Below are 27,284 nucleotides of genomic sequence, written 5' to 3' on the forward strand. Positions count from 1 at the left end.
TGGTAGACAGCCTGTGTGGAAGAGAGGAAGGCCCAGCCGGCCTCTGGGCCCCGTCAGTGCCCTGGGATGGAAGATTTCTTAGAAGCACACGGGAGATTTCTGTCACTTCATCTCAAACAGCTGGAAATTCTATTCTGGATTTCATCTGAAATTATCATGTAGAGACTGACCTCAGAGAAGCCACTTAGTGGCCTTGCCATTCATGCTCCTGGCCCCAGGGAGACAGGAGCCCAGGTGGAACGAGACCCACAGAGTGTGTTTATTTCTGGTGATGATAGATAGCAGCAGCGGAGGGGATTGGCCAGAGGCAGACGAGGGACAGGGGGCTGGACGCTGGAGGCTGTGTTTGTTTGGGGGACATCAAGGATTGGTCTGTCGACATTCACGGTGAGGTCATAGGCCAGAACACCAAGACTTAGACAACAGCAAAGGGACAGACAGACAGACAGAGGGATGGGGTCAGGGGTCCCCAGACATGCACAACCCCTTGCCTCTAGGCGGAATTCTGGGGATAAGAGACAGACAATGGAGGCCAAGAACCTCCCACCCTGAAACAGGGAGCTGGACCTGCGGCCTCCCAGTCTCACACCTCCAGATGAGGAGGGGCAGGCCCTGGCCGCCCCGCACCAGCAGCTCGGACGTTATGGCTTCGAGGAGATGAGTTCACAGTCCGGGCAGGAAGGGATGGGACCTGAGGGCACTGGTCTGATCCCAGGCCTAGACCAGACCTAAGAAACAGGAGCGAAAGGGAGAGGAAATGCCCAGATGGATTAGGGAGGACCTCCTGCAGCTGTGCCAGCTAAGAGGGGAGAGAGGTCACTGGAGCCCACTGGAGCCCGGCCTCCTCCCTCAGACCCGGGGCTCCAGGCCCAGCCCTGCTCCCTCAGCCAGAGCTCAGAGGCGCACCTGCCTTCTCTGGGTCTCCTCACTCTGAGTTCTCTTTCTCTGAGAGTCCTTTGCCACCTTTCGTGAAGCTCGTCAGAGTCTTCTCCTGGAGTTGGGGATGAAAAAGAACAATTACCCCAGTAGGAAGCTTTGGCCCCACTTCTTAGCTACATGTTGTCTTCACTTGGTTCCCAGAGGGTGTGGGAAATGATATACCATCCATTCTACCAGTGGGGGAACTCAGCCACAAAAGATAAATCCCTATGAATGCAAGAAAGACAAGGTTATGGAAAGGGGCCTTGAGGCGGGTCTGGGACTCAGAAGTTTGAAACTCTCTTCTGAGTTTCTGGGTACTGGGGACCTGCACAGAAGTGACAAGCAGGCTACGGGCAGAGGCTGTCTGGGTGGAGGCTCTGTCTGTGGCCACACATAGCACCATGGGCTGAAACTCAGGGGCTGCGCACTTTCCAGCAAAGGGCAACCTGCAGCGCCTCCTAGTGCTGGCAGTGTCGCTTCCTGGAAGTTTCCAGAGAAGTGGAGTGAGTGAGGTCATTGGATCAGAGACACCGCCTCTGTTCTCACAGTGGGGTCTCTTTCTCAGGATCTCAGTCCACCTTGAGCTCAGGCCTTGGCTGTTCAACCTGCTGGAAAGGGTGTGTGTGTGTGTGTGTGTGTGTGTGTGTGTGTGTGTGTGGAGGGGGATGACTCACAGTGGAGAGGGTGAGGGTTAGCCTCAGCCTCAGGGTTAAGGTTAGCCTAACTCAGACCACGGTTAAGCTTAGCTTCAGACCCAGACCAAGGTTTAAGGTTAGCCTCAGAATCAGACTCAGATTTGGACGAAGGGCTAGCCTCTGACTCAGATTCACTCCATAGCCCAATCAGACCTGGAGCTGACTCTGTAGCCCAGGCTGGCCTGGAACTCAACACAGACTCTGTGTCTCCTCTTCCCGCGGCACACACCTGTTTAGACAGTTTCAGGGCAGAGTTTTCCTCAGAATACCAAAGTGATGGAAAACTACCAAGAAACAAAGAACCCGAAACAAACAAACTAAACATAACTTACAAGTAATTTTACATTCTTGGCTTCAGTGAAGACAAATTTGTCAATATTTCTCAAGTGGACCCATGAATGAGCATGGCTGTGTGTGCGTGCTGTGCATGTGTGTGTTGTGTGATGTGAATGTGTGTGCAGGTGCACAGGTCTGTGAACACACATACAGAGGCCCTCGATAGGTGCTCTCTCTCTATTTCCTTGAGACAGGGTCTCTCCCTGAGCCAGAAGCTTATCACTTCAGCTAGGCGGCTGGAAGTGAGCCCTGGGACCTGGCTGCCTCTGCCCCAACACTGTGGTTGCAGCCATGGCAGCCATGGGTGCTGGGGACTCAGACTCAGGTCCTCGGGCTTGCAGGGCAAAGCTCTTACCCATTGTGCCATTTCCCCACCCCCACTTTGTTTTTTTTTTAATATTTATTTATTTATTTATTTATTTATTTATTTATTATGTATACAATATTCTGTCTGTGTGTATGCCTGCAGGCACCAGACCTCATTACAGATGGTTGTGAGCCACCATGTGGTTGCTGGGAATTGAACTCAGGACCTTTGGAAGAGCAGGCAGTGCTCTTAACCACTGAGCCATCTCTCCAGCCCCCCACCCCCACTTTGTGCTGGAAACAAAGTCTTTTCCTGTGGCCTGGGCTCCTCAATCAGGCTGTGCTGGCCGGTGAGCCCCAGGCTCTCATCTCTGACTCCTGCCATGGGGTTTCAGGGTGTGACTCCGGCCAACTTTTGCCTGCGTTCTGGGGATTTAAACAGTTCTTGTGCTTTCACGGAAGCGCTTTACGAACAGAAGTGTCTTTCCAGCCCCAAGGGAACAAACAGCATCTGCTAGGCTGATAGGCGGTGACCCAGCTTCTAATACAGAAGGGGACTGGGGAGGTGGCGAAATGACTAAGAGCACTGGCTGCTCTTCCAGAGGACCTGGGTTCTGTTCCCAGCGTGCACAGGGTAGCTACCAACTGTCCATAAGCCTGACTCCAGGGCGTCCATGCCCTCTTTTGGCTTCTGCAGGCACTGTACAAACATGGTGTGCAGACATGCAAGCGGGCAAGACACCTGCACATAAAATACAGTTTTAAAGAAGTGGCTACTGCTGCCCAGTCTCCTCAGCCTGTGTCCCCTTCCACCTTGTCCGCCTGAACCTCCTCCTAAGACCCTCCCCAATGCCCTCTCTTCTACAAAGTCCTCCCAGGGCCTGTGTGGAAGGCCTTCTACCTCAGAAGACTCAGACTACAGCCCCTAGGCACGAAACAAACACACAACAGTCTTTCCAATAGACGCTGTCCCGTGACATTTTGTTGTGCTGTGTTTTGGATTTATTGTTGTTGTTGCAAGTGTGGTTTGTGGTGTTGGAGACCAAACCACGTGGCAAGCAAGTGCTCTGTTGTTGAGCTACGCGCTCCTGCCTGATATTTTATTCATTAAAAAATTGTTCTCACCCACTACACCACCATCTACTAATATTCACACCTTGCTCCGAGGGAGAGAAAAAAAAAAGGTTTTTATCACCGAGTTCCTTCCTATGTGTTTAGCATATGTGGGAAAGAATAGCAGCTGCCCACTGCAGAGCACTTGACAAACTGAATCCTCCCAGCGGCCCTCACCACAGCTGCTAGCCCCAAGTGAGGGAAACAGGACAGAGAGGCTGAGTGACTTCCCCTAGCCCCCAGGCAGTCAGCACGGGCAGCCGGGGTCCTCACTGGCTCCAGTGCTCATGCATGGCAGAGGCGGCCTCACCTACCTCCACTAGCTGATGCCAGTGCTCCACAGGCTTGCGAGGGTTCGCCAGCATCTCCGCCCAGTGCTCTCTGCCGTGTGGGTCTGCAGCCTCCGGACCCACCCGACACACACCGATCACCTCGTTGTGGCCGATGCTGGGGATTGGGGAGGTGATTACTGGGAAGGTCGGGGAAGTAGCCAGCCACACCCCCACAATGCCTTGCCCCGCCTTGTCGGAGCCCCTCACCAATCATAATCCACCACTGCGATGCTGAGTCCCACATTCTCCACACTCTCGGGGGCCACGTCGAACACCAGGGCCTCATTGTATGTGGGGTTCAGCGTGTTCTTCTTGATGGAGGTCTTCCGTTTCTTCAGACGTCGCCCCTCACTGATCAGAGAGGCTTTCACGTAGGGGTCTGCGCAGAGAAGCCGTGGGACTGAGCCGAGGCCTCAGGCCCAGGGGTCAGGGCCTTAGCTCTCCTGTCTCGCAACCCAACCTTCTTCCTCAGGCCTCAACCCGCACACACCTGAGAAACCAGTGAGGTCCATTGCTTTGAGGTTAGAGGCTTTAATGATGGTCACGGTGAGGCGCCCAGCCGTGGGGAGGTAGCAGAGTGAGAAGTTGAGCTCCCCAAGATCTGCCTTTTCCTGCAGTGGAGACAAGGGGCAGCGTGTGACTCTCTCTCCATCCCGCCTCTCTCTGCACTACTGCTAGGTTCCTATGCACGGAACAGTCTGACTCTCGGCCAAGGCCCCACAGCTGGTCACCACCATCAAAGCCTGTTTTGTTCTGTAAAGGAGAGAGTGAGTGGGCCACAGGGACCAGGGAAAGGAGAAACGAGAGAGACAGAAGCTGAGAGAAGGTAGACAGGCAGAGAGAAAGAGAAGTGGGTAGAGATTGGAGAGAGACAGAAGATTGACCTGGGTGGGGGGCAAAGACCAAAAGAGAGACGCAGTTGAGACTCAGAGACCTAGAGAGAAAGGGGAGCAATCATGGCAGGTGTAAGTCATCAGGATATCAGGGCGCAGTGTTAGGGGACACGGGAGCTGGTGAGACACCATGACACCAGGCTTCGGTGGTAGGGGACACGGGAGCTGGTGAGACACAATGCTGAAGCTAAAGGGCCGGGGATGAAACCAGGTGAGGAGGGAAGGGTTTCACTAACAGAACAGCCTGGGGAAAGCCTGGACAATGGCGAGCAGTCTGAGCAGGGTCTGAGTCAGTGTAGGTCAGAGGCTGGCATCCCTAGGGGATGGGTCCCGGGGCTCTGGCCACTGCGTCAATGTGAAGAAAGGAGCGACCGGCCTCCTGGAAGTGCCGTTCTGCTCTTGTGTGTCTCCTGTGCTCTGAGGGAATCTTCACACCCTTGAGTCATACAGTAAGGAGGCTCTCTGCAGGGCTATGTCTGTCTCTTCTCTTTGTGGCCTCCAGCTACCAACCCTGTCTCCTCTGAGTGTCTGGTCATCCTTGGCAATTGCTTCTCTAGGTCTCGCTGTCTCTCCTACCTTTTTCTCAGGGCTTCCCCACTGGGGGGGGGCGTGGGTGGATGAGTGGAGGAGAAAAGACCTTAGCTAAGGAACAGGAGGCTTGGGCAGGAGACACGGAGGAGGCATGGGTGTCATGCCTCAGGTGACAGCAGGGTGGATGTGAGTTCCTAAAGACAAGCAAGCAGACCATGGAGAGCTCCTAACGAAGCTGCAGGCACCTGCTTCAACCATCACCCTGACAGCTGAGGACCTGCCCTCTCCTGATATGAGGCTATTCTTGTCTCACTCTTCAGTCCCTGGCTTCCCCAGAATGGCAGGAATTGGGGTTGGGTGCTTGGCCTGAGAACTCAAGGACTGGGTACACTCAGCCAGACCTGGGCATGGCACTGGTGCTGCAGAGGAATGACAGGTCCCTGGCAGAAGTCATAAAATCAGGGTCAGGGGTGTGGGCTCTTTGTACTGATGCTGGGAAAAGCAGAAGAAACCCAGTACATCAGATAGCTGAAGATCCAGGTGTCAGGATTCCCAAGAACCCCCAAAAAGGCAGAAGGAAAGACTATGAAAGGGTTTGAAGGGAAGAGAGCTTCAGAGATGGCCTGAGCACCTGTGAGTCTGGAAACGAAAAAGGAGATGTTAGGAGGAGACATGGTGGGGGAGGGGAGGATGCGTTACACAGTGACATCTGGACCAGGGATGCAGTGTGAAGATATCTCGGTGGGAATCTAGGCCCAGGGCCTGACAATAGTGCTCTATAATGTTGAAAGGGAAGGGAGCCCCCTCCGAGTCCCTCTACCACCCTAGCTTCGATGTCTGCCATATTCCCTGCAAAGTGATGCTTCTAACACTCGGGGTTGGGAAATGGAGAGGTGGTGAGACCCAGGGTGAGGAGCGTGACGGGGGGGGGGGGCATGAGATGCAGAGGGCCCATGTGGGTGGAGCCACTGACCGAGCCACCTTCCAGGATGTCCCTCCAGAGTGGGCGGTCGGGGGGCTGCTCAGCCAGCTCCAGAAGGTTGTCCAAAACCACCTGGCCAATGAGATCATGCCGCGAGAACCGGTCAAAGTCGTAGACGCTGAAATGCAGCTTACGCTGTGCCAGCTCGGCCAGAGGCACCGAGAACTGGAATGTCTCATTGAAGACAGGGTTCAGTGTCTTCCTGTGCACCTGGGGTGGAGGCAGAGACAGACAGAATGTCCACTGGTGTTGTTTCCAGAATCAGTAGGCCATGTGCTCCATGTCTACCCCATGTGCTTTGTCCCAGCCTCCTCCCTCAGACCCAGGAGATCTCCCGGGCCTCCTCTTTAAGACACAGGACACAGACTTCAGCCCTCTTCCCTGAGAGCCACAGAGCCAGGCCCAGTCCTCCTCCTTCAGTCATGGGGGTCCTCCCCAGCCCTCCTCTTGCAGGTGTGGGGGTCCTCCCCAGCCCTCCTCTTGCAGGTGTGGGGGTCCTCCCCAGCCCTCCTCCTGCAGGTGTGGGGGTCCTCCCCAGCCCTCCTCCTGCAGGTGTGGGGGTCCTCCCCAGCCCTCCTCCTGCAGGTGTGGGGGTCCTCCCCAGCCCTCTTCCTGCAGGTGTAGGGGTCCTCCCCTGTCCTCCTCCTGCAGATATGGGCGTCCTCCCCAGCCCTCCTCCTGCAGGTGTGGGGGTCCTCCCCAGCCCTCCTCCTGCAGATGTGGGGGTCTTCCCCAGCCCTCCTCTTGCAGGTATGGGCGTCCTCCCCAGCCCTCCTCCTGCAGATGTGGGGGTCTTCCCCAGCCCTCCTCTTGCAGGTATGGGCATCCTCCCAAGCCCTCCTCCTGCAGGTGTGGGGGTCCTCCCCAGCCCTCCTCCTGCAGGTGTGGGGGTCCTCCCCAGCCCTCTTCCTGCAGGTGTAGGGGTCCTCCCCTGTCCTCCTCCTGCAGATATGGGCGTCCTCCCCAGCCCTCCTCCTGCAGATGTGGGTGTCCTCCCTAGCCCTCCTCCTGCAGGTGTGGGGGTCATCCCCAGCCCTCCTCCTGCAGATGTGGGCGTCCTCCCCAGCCCTTCTCTTTCAAGCCCAGAGATCCATATCCCAGGCCTCCTCCATAAGACCTAAGTCTCCTCCAAAGCCTTCTTCCTCAGATCCAGGTCCAGGCCCCTCTCGTCCCCCATCAGACCCAGAACTCTTCCCCCGACTCCAGGAATCCAGTCCTCACCTCCCTTCTTCTGACCCAGGTGACTTCTCCAGACTCCTCCCTCAGACTCATGGTACAGACCTCAGCCATGTTTCCTCAGATCCAGGGCTCCAGGCCCTTGCTCTCCTCCCACAGACCCAGGGATCCTGACCTCAGCTCTCCTCCCTCAGACCCAGGGGTCCTCCCTAGCTCCCTCCCTCAAACCTGGTGGATCCCCCACACACTGTGAATCCTTCCTCCTTGCCCTGACCTTGGTCTGAAACTTCTTTTTGCGATCAGGCAGCAGGTAGATCTTGACGTAGGGGTCTGAGAACCCATTGGAGTCCTTTGCTGGGAGGTCCAGGGCCTGCAGGATCCGCACCACGAGCTGGTCAGAACCATAGAGATACCGCAGGGCAAAACTGATGCGGCCACAGGGTGCCCCTGCCTCCCCAGAGCCCCCGCCGCCTCGCCGGCCACCAGGTCCAGTGCCCTGGTACAGCTCTGGCTTGATCTGACCGATGAGCTTGGCTTTCTCTTCACCGCCTGGCAGGGGTAAGGGCAGTGCAGGTGGCCGTTCCTCGCTGCTTGGGTCTGCTTGGGTGGTCAGGGTCTGCTGGGTGAGGAGCCGGGGCAGGGCTGGGTACCTGTGTGTCAAGGGGAGATCAAGGTGAGATGCAGACCTGTCCTTGGCTGGCTAAGACACCTGTGCTTACTGAGCCTCAGTTTCCCCATCTACAGCAGGGATGTTATCACATTTCTAGTCTAACTCCAGAGGCATCTGGACTTCTTCATTCTGATACCCTACCAGATCCTCCAAGTCATCTTCAGCTGACCTCTCACCTCCCAAGTCTGTCACTGCTGTCTCTGTGGCTTGTTCTTGGCTGAGCCTGTTCTCTGCCCGCCTGGGCTGCTGCTGGTCTTCATTTCTCCCTCCCTAGATGGCTCAAGAGTTGGCGCCTTTCCTCCTTGGTTCACACCCTGCTGTGGCTCTCCAGTGCCCTCAGGACACAGCCTTTACCCCTGCCACTTCTAGCCTTGGCTGGTCTGGTGTCTGCAGCTTCACATCCCAGGCTTGGTCCAGATCTGCCTCCTGCCGCCTCCCAGCTTCCCCCATCAAGAACTTGCCCTCTTTTGTCCTCACTTTCTCTGGCCTGAAAGTGAGGACACGTGCCCCTACCTGCACATCTGTCTTAGCTTCCCCACTATGTCTGTCCAGGTACCTCTACCTCCAGGGAATTTTCAGCTTCCTCCAAGCCTGGGCTGGGATCTCTGTGGGGCTCTGGCAGTGCCCAGAGCTGCCTCCCTGTCTTCCTAACTCATACCCCTTGGACTGTCAGAGCCCGAGAGTGGAGGCCTGGGGCACAGCATGCGTCTCTGGTCCAGTTCCTACCAGACCCTAAGCTTACATGCACACAATGAGGAAGACAGAACGATCAGGTGAACACTGGGCCCAGGCTACTAACCATAGCTCACATTGAATGGGATCAATAATTGCCTACCCCTCAGAAACCACACACCCCTGCCCCCAGTGCTTAGGTTCAGTGCTGAGACTGAACCTAAGGCTTTCGGGAAGCTAGGCCAGAGCTCTTGTGCAGGACCCCACCCTGGCACCTCACAAGGGACCTCTCAGCCACACCCCCACTCTCTCACTGGGAAATTCTAGGCAGGTGCTCTCCCACTGAGATGCATCTTAGCCTTCTTCCTTTTTTTTATTTTATCTTTTTTTTCTTATTTCATTTTAAAACCGGGTTTCACTAAGTGCCCAGGCCAGCCGAAAACCTTAGCTCCTCCTTCCTCAGCCTGTGAAATGCCGGGATAATTTGTACACTACTATGCTAGTGTCTAACCCTGGATTCTTGTCGGCTTTGTTTCTGTGTCTGGACCCATGAACCCAAGGCCCTGTTCCCTTCCCCTTACGTCCAGGAGTCTAGGCCTCAGCTCATCCTCCTTTGGATCCAGGGGTCAGATTCCCACTACCTGTTCTGACCCTTCTGTCAGAAGGGCCAAAGGTAAGAAGACAGAGAGGAGAAGCAAAGCCTCACAGTGAAGGCCCCAGCCCAACACCATCTCTCACCTGGTGGTGGGCGCTAGACTTGTGACCTGCTGATGAGACTGGGCACTGGGCAAGCCCCCACCACTGGGAGGCAGCAGGAGCAGCCCAGAGCCTGTCCCCCCCTCAGAAGGCAGCTCTGGGGATGTCTGGCTTGGTTTGACCCCAGCGGCTACCACAGAGGCCACAGCAGCCTCTGGATATGAGTCCATGTCCAGATAGGAAGGTTCCGGAGGCTCAGCACCCCCAAGGCCACCCGGTTCCAGCAGCTCGGCAAAAGGCGGATGGTGGGCTGTGTGTGCATGATGGTGTGGGCCACCCAGCAGGGGGTGGCCTCCAAGGCCGGCTCCCAGGTGGTGCCCACCACCTCCTACCAGGCCTGCCAGCCCAACCCCAGGGGCGAGATCTTTGCGCAGGGGGCCGCCCACAGCCGAGCCTCCTTTGTCCCTCCAGGGCACCCAGCACAACTTCCAGGACACGAAGAGAGAGACTCCCAGGAGGACAATGCCACAGAACGTCACGATGACCGACAGCAGGCTCACGGAAATGTCTGGAAAGAGTGAAGAGAGAGGTCAGGGATCATGAGGGGTCAGAGCTCTCCCAAGAACGTCTGGCATCTACTGTCCTGTGTGGTTCCCAGGATGACTGACTTGGAGCTCTGTACCCGTCTGTAGTCATACCGCTATATAACGGTTGCTTTACCGAGGCGGTGGGGTTCACACCACGTTCTGCAGGTAGCGGGTGGCAGGTTGGAGAAGGAAGTCCTGAAGACTGTCTCCGTCATAGGGCAACTTCTGAAGGACAAGACCCCAAAAAGCTCAGTGACAACCAGGAAAACCTTGGCTGTCTGTTCTGGGGAATCTGCCTCAGCCTCTGAGGGGTTTACAGTCCGCTCTCTGTGGCGGCTGAAAGCAAATGACATCCGAGTACAATAACAAATATTTGCCGAGATATGACAATATACCTGCCACCCCAGAGCACCCAGTGAGACCAACCACACAATCATTCCAGTGTTGACAACAGGAAGTGGGGGTCAGAAGACGTGGTGCGATGGGGACTGGGGAGAGACCTCAGTCAGGAAAGCGCTCGCCGCACCAGTGTGACACCTGAGTTTGGCGCCTGCACCACGCCAGGCAGGCAGAGCCGGGATCCTTAGGAGCTTGCTGGCCAGTCAGCCCAGCGTGCTTGGTGAATGTGTGAGTCTGTTTCAAAAAGCAAGGTGGACAGTGCCTCAGAAATAATATCCGTGGTTGACCTCCTGCACAAGCAGGCACACATGCACACACACACGCGCACACACGCACGCACGCACACACGCAGGCACACACGCACACGCGCGCGCGCACACACACCCCCCCACAGGCTCCACACTTTAAAACCTATGCTCTTACTGTCACACCTCAGTACTGCTTGATGAGCAGTGGCCTCAGAGAGACTTCCTTATTCAAATGGTCAGACTCACGGCTGCTGTCACACACCAACTGGTGCCTTCTACGGGCCAGCAGCATGCTCGGCATGGCCCAGTTCTTAAGACCAGTGCTTTGTGTCGCTCTCGGAAATTAATACTGGGGGTGGGGTTTTGTGACTCCTCTAGTGATTGATACCAGGAGTGGGGTTCATGGATGTAACTCTTCAGGCTGTGAAGGTGACTCCTGGGATTGGAGGTAGAATAAGGATGAGGCCTTGCTCTATCCTATATGGAGAACCGTGGTGGGTGGGAGCAGGTAACTCAGCCACTGCCACCTGGGTCATCCTGCTGTGTTCAAGGACACTCAGGGAAAAGGAAATACCTCCTAGTTCTAGATCACCTGGTGAAGCAAAAGGGTGTAACGGCAATCCTTCCGCTACTGTGTAACTACATGTGATGTAGCCTATCTCTCACCTAAGACTGATGCTCCGGACAGAGGGGGCATCTCAGGAACATGTGCCAGGCATTGGTGCAGGAAGTCTGAACTTCATCCCGCCACCTCCCTTAGAGTGCTCCTGTCTAAGTGGCCACTCCACCCCACTGAGAACCCTAAACGCTACTGGAAACCAGAGTCCAGGATTTTAGCAGCCTCTTGTGCATGGGAGGCACCGGGACAATGGGGGTCATAGAGGAAATGGGCCAGACACTTCCAACATTGCCAGTATAGGATTCCCATTCAGAGAACTCTATCTAAATCCTTCAAGTCTCTCTGGCTCCCTGCCTGTCTTCACAGCCCAGAGGGTGCAAGGCCAAGGCAGCTGTGTGCCTAGAACTAGCGTGAGCCATACTGGGTAGCTGACGGCAGTGCAGAATTACATTGGGAGCTATGGGCTATCAGTTCACGCTCTGGAAAGATTAAGGGCTGCCATGTGGACAGCCCACCACATCTACCCGTGATGGCTGCTCTTCACTGTCAAGTCAACTAAATTTAGAATCACCTAGGAGCTAGGTGTAGGTGGTTCATCATTATCATTTCAGTACCTAGGGGGCTGAGATAGGAGGATTGCTGTGGGTTTAAGGTCAGCCTGGGGTACATATGGAGTTCCAGGTCAGTCTGTGCTACAGAGTGAGACCCTATATCAAAATGCAAAACAAGGGGCTGGGGGTGGCTCAGTCAGTGAAACGTTTGCACTGCAAGCACAGAGGAGCCTCAGTTCAATCTCCAGACCAATATAAAAATAGCCAGGCATAATGGTGCACGCTTGTAATCTCAGCACTCACAAACCTACTCAGGCTGGCCCACTTGGTGGGTTCAAGGCCAATAAGAGAGCCTGTCTCAAAAAGTTAAAAGGTGCCGGGCGGTGGTGGCGCACGCCTTTAATCCCAGCACTCGGGAGGCAGAGGTAGGCGGATCTCTGTGAGTTCGAGGCCAGCCTGGTCTACAGAGCTAATTCCAGGACAGGCTCCAAAGCCACAGAGAAACCCTGTCTCGAAAAACCAAAAAAAAAAAAAAAAAAGTTAAAAGGTATGTGCCAGCAGTTAAGAAAACTTGCTGTTCTTGAACTGGGTTTAATTCCTAGCACCCACATGGTGGCTCACAACCACCTGTAACTCCAGTTCCAGGGGATCAAGCAGCCTCTTTTGGCCTCTATGGGCACCAGCAGGTACATGGTGCACAGACATACATGCAAGTAAAATATGTAGACAAATAAAATAAAATAAGTGAAAAGTGGACAGCTCTTAAAGAGCTCTCTGACTTTCAAATGCATGCACTCACATGCACACGCACACACACACACACGTGCATACATGCACGCATGCACACATATGCGCTCCCGCACACATTCACGCATACACACTAGCAGCAGCAAAAGCCCAGGAGCCTGAGGCACACCTCTGTGTATGTGAGGGCATTTCCTGCGAGGATTCACGGAGTAGGGAGGACCCACCCTGGCCGGAATGCAATGAAAGAAGAGAGGCAGCTAACACCAGCATCCCCAGGATCTTCTGCATCCTGGTCAGCCATGCTGTCTGTGCTGCTGTGACCACGGCCCTTTGCTATGATGTGAATCTTCCTTCTTTGTTTCCACCAGGAATTTGGTCATGGCAACGTGGAAGTTAATGAATACGTCACATGACCAAACTTAAAAAACAAACAAACAAAAATCGCTAAGTACTAAGGTTTCAGGGAGCTTCTCCGGTGGGAGAATTAAACATACCAACGGTGGGAGAATTAAAGGTGACCTGTGACCTCACAGAGGACACGCTGGACAGTCATCCTGGTGTCTCCTGTCCTCTGCATCCTCCCCCGCCAGCACCCCTGCTTTTGGCTAGTTTAGTCCTAGAGCTAGGTATGATGGTTCACATCTGTAATCCCAGCACCTGGGAGACTGAGGCGGGAGGACTCAAGTTTAAGACCAACTTGGGCTCCATAAGGCCCTATTTGGTCTTCAACCCTCCCTCACCTTAAAAAAAAAAAAAAAAAAAAAGAGGGAAATAATCAGATTCCTGAAGGGGATATTTGGTGGTTATAATTAGGGAAGAGGAGGCCAACGACTCCAAGGTGAGGGGTTAGATGGACCAAACACAACTATTTCTCCCATTTCAAAGGTTTGGGGACAGAGCAGCAGCAGGCAAGATTCCTAAGGGGGCGGAACACTGAGCAGCCTGCTCTGACCTTCCCAGAGTCGTTGCTGCTGTGGCCAGTTGGGACAGCTGGGGTTCTGACCTGCATCCGGACCCCGGGGATAGCCTCTGATTCGCAGTTCGTTGAACTCTTGGCACCTATCATTCGTATCAGCATCTCGGACTCGGGCACAGAGGTCTGAGACCAGGATGAGGGCCCGCCGACAGAGGTCATCTTCATAGTCCCCAGACATAGCGGCCACGTGGTCCTACACTTAAGAGTGGGTTGGGAGAGAAGCAGATGGAGCAGGGAGAGTTGCAGGGAGAAGAGGGACTGGTAAAGGGGCAGAGGTCAGAGGGCAGAGGCTCAGGGACCCGGAGATGGAATTAACAGACAGGTGTTAAGGACATTTCTTGGGATCACCATCCAGTGAGAGGCATCAAGAAGCAAACACATCAATAGAGCCACAGCAAAAGGTAGGGCACTCTCAGACTACAAGAACATGCACCCAGGGGAGCACAGGGAAGTCAGGGCAGGCACTCTGTGAACCAGAGTGGAAGGTGGAGTCAGGCATCGGTAGTGGGCAGCCTGCCGTGGCAGGAAAGCATTTGGGGCAGGTGGAAGAGCTTTAGTGGTAAGCTCAGGGTGGGAAGCTGCTGGGGGGTTGGAGGAAGGAAGAGTCACACGGGGGACAGAAACCCTAAGTTGAGGGAAGGGGAGCTAAGAGGAGAGACAGAGATAAGAGAGAGGTCAGAGGTCAGGAAATGATGAACACAGAAACGTGTAGCATAGGGATTCAGGATGGAGAGGCTGGGAGTGGCGTGTACTTCATTATAACCAAGGCATGGTGGAGAGAGAGGGAAAGAGAGAGAGAGAGAGAGAGAGAGAGAGAGAGAGAGAGAGAGAGACGGGGGGGGGGGAGGGGGAGAGAGGAGGTGAAGAAGGGCAGGAGTGTGGGCAGAAATACCTTCCAAAGAGACAGGCAGATCAGAAGAGAGAGGAGATGCTGAATTCCTAGTCCAATAGACAATGGCTGGAGACCTCAGACACAAGGCAAGAAAAGAGAGTTGGGCACACAGATAGACAAACGCATGGTCAGAAAAAAAGAGAACAGGAGCAAGAGGTGGAGGTGGGAGAGGAGAGAGTGACACAAGGTTTGGGGCTAGACATCAGACATGGGTGGGAAAGGGGGCCTGGAAGGAAAGAACAAGAGCCAGACAGAGTCAGGTGAAGGGACTGCTGAGGAAGACTCCGACTCGGCCAGGGTCAGACTCACCTGTGCTTACCCCTGCCTTGTCCTGGGTGGCAGCTGAGGTGGCGGAGGGCGGTAGCCCATGGGGGTTGCAGGATGGACGAGCCTAGCCGCTGCGGACCGGTCTCCACGCTTGCCAGGTGCAAAGAAGAGGGGCTGGTGTCTGATCTGTGGACCCAAGCCGGGAGGGAAAAAAATCAGCTCAAGTTTTGCGTCTTGCCCTACTCGAAGTAGCTGGGCGACCCCAGGTGACCCCAGAGAGGTCCAGCCGCCCCCTTCCACCTCCTGGCCCCCAGCAGCCAGTTAAACGCTTAGGGACTACAACTCCCAGCAGGTCTTGCTGCTAGTGCTACTGCGGTTTCATCGCACCGGAGCTGCAAGGGCTTCTGGGAGTTGAAGTCCTCAATGCATCTCTGGGCTGCAGAAGATGAGATTTTTTTTTTTTTTTTTGAGGGGGGTTTTGGAAGGGTTAAAATGTCAGGGTCCCAAGATGCTGCAGGAGAGGTGAATGTCCAGGACCTTGAAAGGTCACGTGGCTCTAATCCTTAGGGGGCCATGGAATAGATCACTGATCCCCATGCCCTGGGAATGGGTGGGCGAGGGGTGGAATGCACCCAGGTGTTTGGAATCAGGATCCCCCTTTTTCCAGGGCCACGTGCCCCTCCCTCGAGCTGTCACTACAGACTCCAGCTCCCCAGCTTCAGATGCGCCCCTCTACGCACCGACCTCTACGGGGCCGCCCCCTTGGGATGAGGCTAGGGCGGGGGAGGGGGAGGGGGAGGGGCGGACTCACCGGAGCCGCGGATCCTGCAGCCCAGCGCGTGCACCCGCCCGCCCGCCGCGGTGCCAGCCTGGCTCCTCCCCACACCGGTCGCAGCTCCTCGGCTCCTCCCCCAGGCTTCCCCCTGCTTCAACCCAAGCAACCCAAAAGTCAAAATTGCTGTATTCACAGTGTGCATCTCCCTGGACAATGTCAGCACCCAGTGCGAGGCCACCTGAGGGACCTAGAAGGCTAGGACTCAGAAAGTCCCAGGCCACAAATACTCTGTCCTCCAGAGAGCCGGACCTCAGGGTTTGCAGTTGAGCAGGAAGGAATTCAAAGCTGGCCACAGGAGGTCTCAGGTTTGAGGTAGAACCACAGGCACTAGATTTGAATCCTGCCATGGACCCCTTGAGACTCGAAGCATCCCAAATCCTGATGTCCAGCAAAATACAATGAAATTACTCCTTAGGGACGTAGTTTCAGAAGCCAGCCCATGTACATCAAGCGCTGGCACCAAGCAGAAAGCATTGGGTTTTGCCATATGAATACCAGCTAATGATATTTGCCACTCGCCGAGGTAATCAGTTCAGAGCTTTGAAGACGTCTGCTCGCGGCATCTTCACTTTGGCAGAGGGATGAGTGCAGTCGTGTTATTCCCGTTTCACAGACCAACTGAGGCCCATAGAGATCCAGTCCCTCCGACGGGGTCCTCATCTGAGGGTTGCCTTGGAGGTCCCTGTCTCACCCATTGCTATTGTCCTCCCTTTTCTTCCAACCAGTTACACAAAATAAACACAACCTCCAAGGGCAAGACTGATGGCTGCCAGGCCTGGTGGCAGAGGTCTCATCCCAGTCACTCCGGATGGTGAGGGAAAATAGCAAGTTTCAGGCCAGTTCAAGGCCAGCCTCTGTAGATTAGTGAGACCCTGTGTCAAAATGAAAAGAGGGCTGGGGGTGTAGCTCAGCAGTAGAACCCCTGCCTAGAATCCCCCAGGGAGGAACTGGGGCATTGCTTAGTGCTAGAGCATCTGCCTAGAATCCTGTCCTGTGAGGGACTGGGGGCATTGCTCAACAGTAGAACCCTTGTTTAGTAGAATCTCCCGATGAGGAGCTTGAACTATAGCCTGGTGGGAAAATGTTTTCTTAGCATGTCTGAAACCTTGGGCTCAATGAGACCCTTTTAACTAGATTGCCCTCCCCATTGTAACCTATGCATGCATTTTGCAGTCATCAGAAGCCTCCAGAAAGATTCCTGGCTCCATCCAGGGCCCCATGCTTATGCTTCTAGCTTCCCCTCAGTCCAAGGAAGCTTGCAGGGATGTCTGCCCACCAAAGGTGTGACTGGCCTTAGCGGTTAGTCCCAGCCATGCAGCTCAGCCTGACCAGGGTTCATGAGAAATGCCTATGTGGGGAGACGCAGACAGTGACATACACACTCAGAAATGTGCACACAGATGGGCTTGCCAGCTCCACATGACACGTTTCCAGAGAAACACTGTGAATCTGAGGCAGCTCCAGCATGCCGCGTCAGCTGCAGAAAGAACTAGCAGTCTGTGCGACTCAGGAAAATGCGCTTGTTCAAACGCAGGTTCAGCACACGATGCAACCTGGGGTGGCTTTATTTCTAACTGCCTTAGTTTCCCTCTTTATAAATGATGAGGATTTTTTTTTTTTTTTTTTTTTTTTTTTTTGGTTTTTTTTTTGAGACAGGGTTTCTCTGTGGTTTTGGAGCCTGTCCCGGAACTAGCTCTTGTAGACCAGGCTGGTCTCGAACTCACAGAGATCCGCCTGCCTCTGCCTCCCGAGTGCTGGGATTAAAGGCGTGCGCCACCACCGCCCGGCAATGATGAGGATTTTTAAATTAAAACTATTTTTTAGACACAAGATTTACTATAGAACCCAGACTAGATAGGAACTAGCAATCCTCTTGCCCCAGCGTCCTGAGTGCTAGAAATACTGGCCTGTGCCACTAACCTTCCCCCAAGATGATGATAATTGGTTCACATGTTTGCCTGTGTGCATGCGTGTGTGTGCGTGTGTGTGTGTGAATGCATGCACATGCATGTGCATGTTTCAGGGTGCTATCTATCTTGTTTTTGCGGGGAGACAGGGACTCACCAAGTAGGCTAGACCGACCGGCCGGCCGGCCTGTGAGTCCCACAGATCCATGTGTTTCTGGCACCCAGAGCTGAGATTAAAGGAGGGTGCCACCACCCCTGACTTTTCACGTGAGGGCCTGGGCTTCAAACTCATTTTGAAACACATTAAGCACTTTACTAATGGGGTTTCAGTCCAGCCCTGATAATCATAATTTAAATAATCGGATAATACAACATTATTTTGAAGACTAAAGTATCTCAAGTCCTGCCTGCCCAGTGAGGACAGAGGTGTAGCTCAGTACTAGAGTAGCTGTCTAGTAACTCTCAGGGGAGGGCCCGAGGTATACTTTCATGGTTAGCGGTTAGTGCTGTCAGAACAAGCGGTTATACTTGTGCATTTATTCCTTAGCGGCACTGGCAGCTGAGGAAATGGAGGCCCTAGAGGGCAAGTACTCACCTCACACAGACGACAAGTGGCCGAGCTCATGTGAAAGTCACTTTGGGCCTGCATCTGGAACCTTGATTTGACATGCATCTGGAACCTTGATTTGCATCCGGGATGTTAGAGGACCTTGGGTGTGAAGCACGGAAACCAGGAAACAGAGTGAGCTGGCTGTCTTCATCCTACTTGATTCACAGAAGAGGAAGTAATACAGTCCAGTGGTTCTTTCCAGGGAGACAAGGCGGCTTAGTGGGTGAAGGAGTTTGCCACCAAGCCTGATGATCTGAGTCTGATCCCCAGGGCTCACGCGGTGGAAGGAGAGAACCGACATCCCCTGGAGAGGCATTTCAATTGTATTTTAATAAACATAAACTGCCTGAAGATCTGAGGGAAAAACAGCCCCACTGGTCACTCTCACAGACCAGATCATGGTAACACACACCTTTAATCCCAGTAGCCACACTAGTTGCCATAGAAATCAGGTGCTGCATGCTTTAATCCCAGTGGTGCACACCTTTAATCCCAGCCCCAGAGAGGATTACAAAAGGGGCGAGACAGCTCTCAGACAGTCTCCTTCTGAGATTCTGGGAGGCAGGATCGCCATTTCAGTCTGAGGTCAAGGCAAGAGCCAGTGGCTGGCTGTTTTGCTTTTTGAATCTTCAGGTTGAACCCCAATTTCTCTCTCAGAGTTTTTATAAATCATGCTTCAATCCCCAAGTTATCCTCTGATCTACACATGTGTTCCGTGGCATGGGTGTGTAAACACACAGAGAAGATACAATGAGGAAAATATTTTTTTAAATCAAGAAAAGCTGACATTGAGAGTACTGACTAAGGACACAGGCAAGGACCACCTTGGGAGCTGCACAGGAAAGTCCATGGCACCCAGTGTTGAGAAGGATGTCAAGGGAGGCTTCTGGATGCACGAGCTGATCTCAGGGAACAGTGGGGCTTAGGGTAGGAAAAGATGGAGGGAGGAGGCTGCGGTGGTTTGAATGAGAAGAATCCCCGGGCTCATATGTTTGAGTTCTTGGTCCCCAGATAGTGAAACTATTTGAAAAGGATTAGGAAGTGGCCACGTTGGAGTAGCTGTTGCCTTGTTGGATGAGGAAAGTCACTGAGGGTGGGCTTTAAGCTTTCAAAGGTCCACATCAGACTCAGTCCTCCCCTCTCCGTCTGCAGCTTGTGGATAAGATGTGAGTTCCCGGCCTCTCCTCCAGAGCCGTGCCCACCTGACTGCTGCCATGCTCTCGCCATGATGGAAGCGAAAGCAAGACCCCAAGTAAGTGCTGCCTGGTCCCAGCGCTTCACATAGCAGAACAATACTTGGTGGAGGAGAGGGGCCGGGCCAGTCAGTGAGGATGGCATCAAGTTGCTCTTTCATTCTCTGATGTCCACACTGCCTTGGACGGTGCCCGGCACATCACAGACACTCACCAAACTGAACAAATGGATGAACAAGCTGCCGAGAAGGTGAATAAAGAAGAAATGGATAGGTGAATGGTGTGATGGTTTGAATGAATGAGAACTGTCTCCCACAATGTCATGTGTTTGAATTCCTGGTCCTGAGAATTCTCCCCCATCATGTCACGTGTTTGAACTCCTTGTCCTGGTTGGTAGTGTTGCAGAATCTTTTGGAGATAGAGTCTTGCTGTAGGAAGGTGGGCTTTCCAGTTCCCTCTTGCTGCTTCCTCTTTGTAGCTGAAGACGAGACCTCTCAGCTTCCTGCTCTGACTGCCTTCTGTCCTGTCTCCTCAGCCATTATGCACTTCCCCTCCAGAATCAGAAGCCCAAATAAACTTTTCTGTAAGTTGCTTTTATCCATGGTGTTTTATCCCAGCAATAGAAAAGTAGCTAACACAGATGGAGGAATGGAGAAACGGATGGTACTTGGGTGTCTTGCTGAAGAACAGTGGAGGGAAGGACTGATGGATGATTGAAAGACTGGAGAGAGGAATGATGGGTGGATGATGATGTTTATGGAGGATATGGGAAGAGTAAATGATGGGGTAGTGGGTGAACAAATGAACAAGTTTGCACAAATCCCTTTGTTTTCCTTCCCACACTCTCCTGAGGTATTCCCTTCACCCACCCATTTCTGCCTACCTGCTGGGAACCCCTTGTGGCGCCACCCAACACCACCTGAAAAACCAGTACTTGAGGTGGACCAGGATAGGCCCTGGGGTTCAGAGAGAAGTCATAGAGATCCACACACAGCCCTGTCCACAGATAGATGCCCATGTTCTCTCCCAGTGCTCAGTAGCAAGAGTTGACCCCAGAAAGAGGTCAGCCAAGTTGCCAGGGTTTGTGCAGAAGCAAGTGGGAAAGGAAACCCTCCAAACAGGGCTGCAGCCAGTGCAGCCATGGGAACGGAAACCCTCCAGATAGGGCTGCAGCCAGCCTTGCTGCAGTACTGACATCATTTGTGGAACTGGAGAAAATGCTGATGCAGGAATGTGGGCTCTGGGCTGGTGGCCAAGGGCTGCTGATGGCCTGACAGAGGTGGCAAGAATGGCAGAGAGAAGTGGCTGGCAGCTTGGCAGAGGGGTCAGCTAGGGAACAGAGATACAGAGCAATAGAGATGAAGAGAGAGAGGAGAGGGGAGAAGATAGAGGGAGAGATGCATTAGGTAGAGATTACAGGACACACAGAAAGGGGTAGGGACACAGAGAATGACAAAGATGCAGAAAGTTGGGGTGAAGCTTGGTGATTCAAATTCAGAAAGAGCTGAATGTGGGAGGCATGGATGTGGGAGAGGCTTATAGGACCCCTTCCCTTCCCTGACAGGTTCCGGGTCAATGGTTATTGGTTGAGGCGAAGCCATTTTTCTTCAGTAGTGTAGCTACTGGCAAATTGTGCTCTAGTAAGTAACTATACCCATGCTCATACAAGCAATTCTAACTAAACTCAATAGGTTATGCTTCCAGCGGTTTCTGTCCCACCCTGTCCCGCAGTTGTTCAGTCCCAAAGAAACACACAAGGGTCTACATTAATTATAAACTGGTTGGCCTAGTAGCTCAGGCTTCTTATTAACTTTCTTACATCTTACATTAACCTATAATTCTTGTCTGTGTTAGCCACGTGGCTTGGTCCCTTTTATCAGTGAGGCATTCTCATCTTGCTTACTCTGTGTCTGGGTTACGACTGCTGCAGACTGAGTGTTTCCTCTTCCCAGAATTCTCTTATTCTGGCCGCCCCACCTCTACTTCCTGCCTGGCTACTGACCAATCAGTGTTTTATTAAAATAATACAACTGATAAATCTTTACAAAATACAAGATCATTGTCCCACAGCAGGGTTATTTAAAAAAAAAAAAAGACAGGAAAGAGGGAGGGGGAGGTATTTGGAAGAAGACTTCCAGAAGGATTGGGCGGGAAATAAGAGAGGTGAATGGAAGCCAGAAAGGACAATTGTAGCACGGTTACCAAAAATCTTTGGGGGTTCAACCTGAAGGTCAGAAAACCAAAACAGCCAGTCACTGACTCTTACCTCTACCTCAGTCCAAATTGGTGATCCAGCCTTCAGGAATCCTCAGAATGAGACTGACTGAGAGCTGCCCCTCTCATCTTATATTCCTCTCTAACGCTGGGATTAAAGGTGTGAACCACTACCGCCTGGTTTCTCCGGCATGCTAGTGTGGCTACTGGGATTAAAGGTGTGGGTTACCACTGCCTGGTCTAAGGCTGATCAAGGCGGCTGTTTTACTCTCTGATCTTCAAGCAATCTTTATATATTAAAATACAAAAGAAATATCACTATATTTCCCCTTTGAATAAAATTAAAAAGGCTATAGCTAATATAAGAAACACTATATGCAATAAATACAATGACTTTATACAATCTATATAGAAAATAAATACATCAGCAATGTCCAGTCCATTTGCATTTGAAAAATTCAGAGAAAATACTCCATATCTATCCTATCTTGGTGAATCAAAGTCTTGTTCCTAATTCACTATTCATCAAAACTTGCTTTTTGTGTCAGATAAACATGGAAAACTATATCTAGTTTTCAGCTCCCTCAGAGACCCAAGAAGGAAATAATATTAACTGAGTAAGCAGAGAGTGTGAGCAAGCTACTTCCAAAAAATGTGAGAAATGACAGAAACAGCTGGCTGCCTGGACAGTGGCCCAAAGTTCCTCTGTAATGTTGGGGCATCCATCTTCAGCCTACAGCCCTAGAATATCCGACACACTTTTCTGTGAGACAGAATATTCTGAAAGACTGTCCCTCCTTTTCTTGACAATGTTTGGCAGTTCCTCTCTTTGTGTCCTGCTTGTCCAATTAGGATAAAATACTGTCAGCAGTTGAGGCAAGGGCATTTTCTTGCCCAGTGACTTACTTTTGCCACAAAGAAAGTGAACTCCATGCGGAGTTTCTTTGATACTCATTTTTCTCTGTGGTAGATTGGTGCTGCCAGGAGCAGACATGCCTTGTTGTCATAAAAAGAGCCTCTGTTTTTAAAACATCTTAAATGCCATATTCTGTAGATCTCTGAAGTGTTTGAAGATGACCTGTCTATCTAAAAATATATCTTTGTCGGGGCTGGAGAGATGGCTCAGTGGTTAAGAGCATTGCCTGCTCTTCCAAAGGTCCTGAGTTCAATTCCCAGCAACCACATGGTGGCTCACAACCATCTGTAATGAGGTCTGGTGCCCTCTTCTGGCCTGCAGGCATACACACAGGCAGAACATTGTATACATAATAAATAAATATTTTTTAAAAAAACTAAAAAAAAATAAAAATATATCTTTGTTTGACCCTGAAAACATAGATAATGTGACTACAAGTTTGGTTTTAATAGGTGACTAATTACTAACTTATTTCCTTACTATTCTAAACAGTTGGTAATGATAAGTTTCAAGAACTAGAAATTTGAATTACATTATTAAATGAGTGGAAATGTATGTATAGCATGTTCTAACAAAATTAATCTCAAATTTGTATTGATATATAGAATTTGTATACACTCATACATAAAACATTTAAAATAGTAGTCACTTTATAAAAGTAGATTCAATAGTCTACCTTTTCATCTTATATCTAGAGCCTCCTTTTTTCTTTTCAGAGTAGATTCAATAATCTACCCTTTTATTCGATCATATCTATATTCCACTTTTTTTTAAAGGTGTATTTCAATTGTTTGGTTCTTTTTTATTTATTTATTAATTATGTATACAACATTCTGCCTCGATGTATGCACGCACGCCAGAGGAGGGCGCCAGATCTCAGTACAGATGGTTGTGAGCCACCATGTGGTTGCTGGGAATTGAACTCAGGACCTCTGGAAGATCAGCCAGTGCTCTTAACCTCTGAGCCATGCTCTTAACCTCTGAGCCATCTCTCCAGCTCTATATTCCACTTTTTTCTTTTCAAAACAAGAACCTTGCCGGGCGGTGGTGGTGCACGCCTTTAATCCCAGCACTCGGGAGGCAGAGGCAGGTGGATCTCTGTGAGTTCGAGGCCAGCCTGGTCTACAAGAGCTAGTTCCAGGACAGGAACCAAAAGCTATGGAGAAACCCTGTCTCGAAAAAAAAAAAAAAAAAAAAAAAAAAAACAAGAACCTTGAATCTAATTTCATTTGTTTAGCTTTTTTCTGACCATTACCAAAAACAACTTCTAACCAATTCCCTTCAAACAATGACAAATATCCATATTCTATTGAACAACCAAAAATCAACCACCACACTGAAGATGGAAGTTTCTGTACCACACAGTCCCACAGCCATTCAGTCCCAAATAAACACACAGAGGCTTATATTAATGATAAACAGGCTTATTACTAACTAGCACTTATAATTTAAGTTAACCAATAATTCTTATCTATATTTAGCCATGTGGCTTGGTACCTTTTCTCAGTGGGGCATTCTTATCTTGCTTCCTCTGTGTCTGGGTTGCAACTGACTTTCTGTATTTCCTCTTCCCAGAATTCTCCTAGTCTGGTTGCCCCACCTCTACTTTTTTCCTGGCTACTGGCCAATCAGCATTTTAATAAATGAATACAAATGACAAATCTTTTTTTATATTTATTTATTATGTATACAATATTCTGTCTGTATGCCTGAAGGCCAGAAGAGGGCGCCAGACCTCTTTACAGATGGTTGTGAGCCACCATGTGGTTGCTGGGAATTGAACTCAGGACCTTTGGAAGAGCAGGCAATGCTCTTAACCACTGAGCCATCTCTCCAGCCCCCAAACAAATCTTTTTTTAAAAAATATTTATTTATTTATTTGGTATGTATACAATAATCTGTCTGTGTGCATGCCTGCAGACCAGAAGAGGGCACCAGACCCCATTTCAGATGGCTGTGAGCCACCATGTGGCTGCTGGGAATTGAACTCAGGACCTTTGGAAGAGCTGGCAATGCACTTAACCTCTAAGCCATCTCTCCAACCCCAAATGACAAATCTTTACAGTGTATAAAAGCATTATCCCACAGCATGTCCCCTCTTTTTCTTTTCAAAGCAAAACCTCTGAATCTAATCGCCTTTGTTTAGCTTTTTTCCTGACCATGATCCATAACAACTTGTAACCAACACACTAAATAAAGACAAACATCTATAATCCATTATTTTGGGGAATGCAGGCATAGTTTTCTAAGCTTCATCCTGCTGATTGTGGGTGCTGGTAATTTTATGGGGACCCAAAGAAAATTTAAGATTATGCTTAAGCCCTGACTGGAGTATTCTGTGAGGTTGGAACATCTCAGCAGCAGTCTTGAAACTGGTCTGGATGTAGAACTCGGAGAAAACTGCAGCAGAGGTGTTCTAAAACGTTGGATCATCTGAGCCGTCCACTCCTAGCGGAGATTTTTCAGGGGGTCTTCCTTGATCAAACCTCATTTTTCTTGACTGAGAATAAATCCACAGTTTCTCTTTTCCTGTTCAACTTTACTTAAATTTTCTGATTTGCAACCTGCCTCTCCTGATTTACTTGTATCAGTATGGAATGCAGGGGCTTGAGTTATTGGTGTGTCCTGTACAATGTGAGGAAGGATCCAATTAGTTCTCTTTATAAATTGAATTCTCTCGCTTTAGGGATCATTGTTCTTAATCTCTCCCAAAAAAATCACTGCAAGCTCTCTGCTAGGGTTTACTTTCTTCCCATAACTTGTCAATTTCATCATTATTAAAAGATACTATAATCTCTGCTGGGTCTATTCCTGCTAATTGACAAAGTCCTAATTTACCTTTTAGAATTAACTCAGAGACTTTTTCCAAGTAAGTTTTCAGTTGTTAATTCTTTATGTTAAAAAGATCCATTCTAAGATAATATCTTCCCTCTGCATTAAAATTCCTGTATGAGAATGTTTGGAGGGTAACATGACCAGAATGTAGTTAAGATTCAGATCCACATGATCCACATGTGCTTTCTGTAATTTCTCTTTAATCAAAGCCAATTCTCTGCCAGCTTCAGCTGATAATTTCCTGGGACTATTTAAGGCCTTGTCACCATCTAAGATTTTGTTTAAATTAATTAGAAGCTATCCCAATAGTAGGCTGAAGATGGGAAATGTGACCTAGCAATCTTTGGAAGTCATTAAGAGTTTTTGATCAATCTCTTCTAATTTGTACCTTTAGGGGGTCTAATTTTTTTGGCAAACCTATTTTATAACTTAAATAATTACTAAGATCTTTTTGTGTTTTTTTCTGGAACAATTGTAATCCCCAACAAGGAAAATCTTTCTTTACTTCTTCAGACATTCTTTCTAAAGTATTTACATTTGAATCAGATAGTAAAATGTCGTCTATGTAATAGTAAACTTCAAATTCAGGAAATTGCTTATGTACCATTTCCAATGGCTAAGTTAAAAAATATTGGCACAGGGTGGGGCTATTTAACATTCTCTATAGGAGAATTCTTCGTTGATATCTCTTAGCAGGCTGAGAATTATTTTAAGTAGGAACCATGACGGCAAAATTTTCTCTGTCTTTTTCTTGTAAAGGTATAGGGAAAAAACAATCTTTTAAATCAATAACTTTAAGAGGCCATCTTTTGGCAACAGAGAAGGCGAAGGAATGCCAGACTGTAGAGAGCCCATTGGCCGAATCATCTTATTAACAGCTCTAAGATCTGTTACCATTCTCCATTTTCCAGATTTCTTTTTAACAACAAATACAGGAGAATGCCAAGAGCTGGTTGATTCTTCAATATGCTGAGCATCTAGTTGCTCCTCTACCAGCTGTTCTAAAGTCTGCATTTCTCTGTTGTTAAAGGCCATTGCTTAACCCATATAGGTTTCTTTGTTAACCATTTTAAAGGTAGGGTCATTGGAATCTCTGAGGGTTCTCTAGTTGTTAGCCTGTGTTTTTATACAGCCTGAATGGTTGGTGACTGTTTTTGATAGTACCTTATAATATCCTTCCCAGAAACATGTATTGGTTTATGGTCTGTTTCTGAGACCGGAGGAATGTTAATCTGGGTATTCCATCGCTACAGCAGATCACGACCCCACAGATTCACTGCTGTATTGGCCACATATGGCCTCAGCCTTCTCTGTCCTTCTGGCCATATGAATTCAACCCATCTCTTTTTTGTTTTTTGTTTGTTCATTTGAGACAGGGTTTCTCTGCCGCTTTGGAACCTGTCCTAGTACTAGCTCCTGTAGACCAGGCTGGCCTCAAACTCACAGAGATCCACCTGCCTCTGCCTCCCAATTAGTGGGATTAAAATCATGAGCCACCACCAACTGGTTCTTTCTTTTACCTAAACTAAAATTCCAGTTCCTAGAAATTGAATCTGCTTCCCGAAGAGGCCAATTCAGATGCCAAGATTCTGGAGTGATAATAGTGACATCTGCACCTGTGTCTAATCATCCTTCAATTATAGTGTTATTTATTCATACTCTCAGCTTTGGTTGTGATCGTTTATAGAAGTCTGCCAAAATATACACTTTCTATTTTCTACTGGAAGTTTTGATCCACCCCCCATGGTTATTCTATCATCCAGAGCAGTATCGGTTTTTACAACAGGCATTGGACTTTCTAATTTTCCTGGGAAGGCGTGTCCTCTCAGTGACTGAGAATAACTGGGCCACATTCGACCTGGGGCCCTGAAAGAGGACCCCAAGGAATTTCTCAATGGTAATGGGTTCCTTATTTGTTTCCTGTTGATCTACATTCATTGGTCCAGTGTCAGCCTTTGCCACATCTTCTATATAATCCAGAAGTTTGGGGCCTTCTATTTGAATCATTCTCAGATGAAACATTTTTTTCTAGGAATGCCCTGTCTACAATTCCTTATCAGGTGGTCTGTTCTACCTCAATTAAAACATTTGTATTTTGATGTCTCTTCATACCTTTGGAAATCACTTCTCCTACTTAAGCCTCAGTGTTATAGTCAAAAGACTCA

The 27,284-nt window shown here is 50.3% G+C and overlaps 1 protein-coding gene across 4 annotated transcripts; it reads right to left on the bottom strand.

The window, feature by feature from the left end:
* Positions 1–235: 235 nt before the first annotated feature.
* Positions 236–15,489, bottom strand: Syt3 (synaptotagmin 3). 4 transcript variants are annotated; one of them, XM_041658710.1, is made up of 11 exons: positions 15,421–15,489; positions 14,652–14,795; positions 13,478–13,643; positions 9,366–9,891; positions 7,560–7,935; positions 6,101–6,319; positions 4,194–4,314; positions 3,911–4,082; positions 3,686–3,818; positions 907–991; positions 236–728 (listed from the first exon to the last, which is right to left on the bottom strand). In XM_041658710.1, the coding sequence occupies exons 3-10, from the start codon at positions 13,626–13,628 to the stop codon at positions 926–928; spliced, it is 1,764 nt and encodes a 587-aa protein (XP_041514644.1). In that variant the 5' UTR covers positions 13,629–13,643; positions 14,652–14,795; positions 15,421–15,489; the 3' UTR covers positions 236–728; positions 907–925. The 4 variants fall into 4 exon arrangements, with proteins under 4 accessions (XP_041514644.1, XP_041514659.1, XP_041514652.1 ...); XM_041658725.1 differs by having other exon boundaries at positions 13,478–13,648; XM_041658718.1 differs by lacking the exon at positions 15,421–15,489 and adding an exon at positions 15,147–15,287.
* Positions 15,490–27,284: the final 11,795 nt, after the last annotated feature.

This window comes from Microtus oregoni, unplaced genomic scaffold, assembly GCF_018167655.1.
Source record: "Microtus oregoni isolate MIOR12 unplaced genomic scaffold, Mior012 000000F_ref0000247, whole genome shotgun sequence".
Lineage (NCBI taxonomy): Eukaryota > Metazoa > Chordata > Mammalia > Rodentia > Cricetidae > Microtus > Microtus oregoni.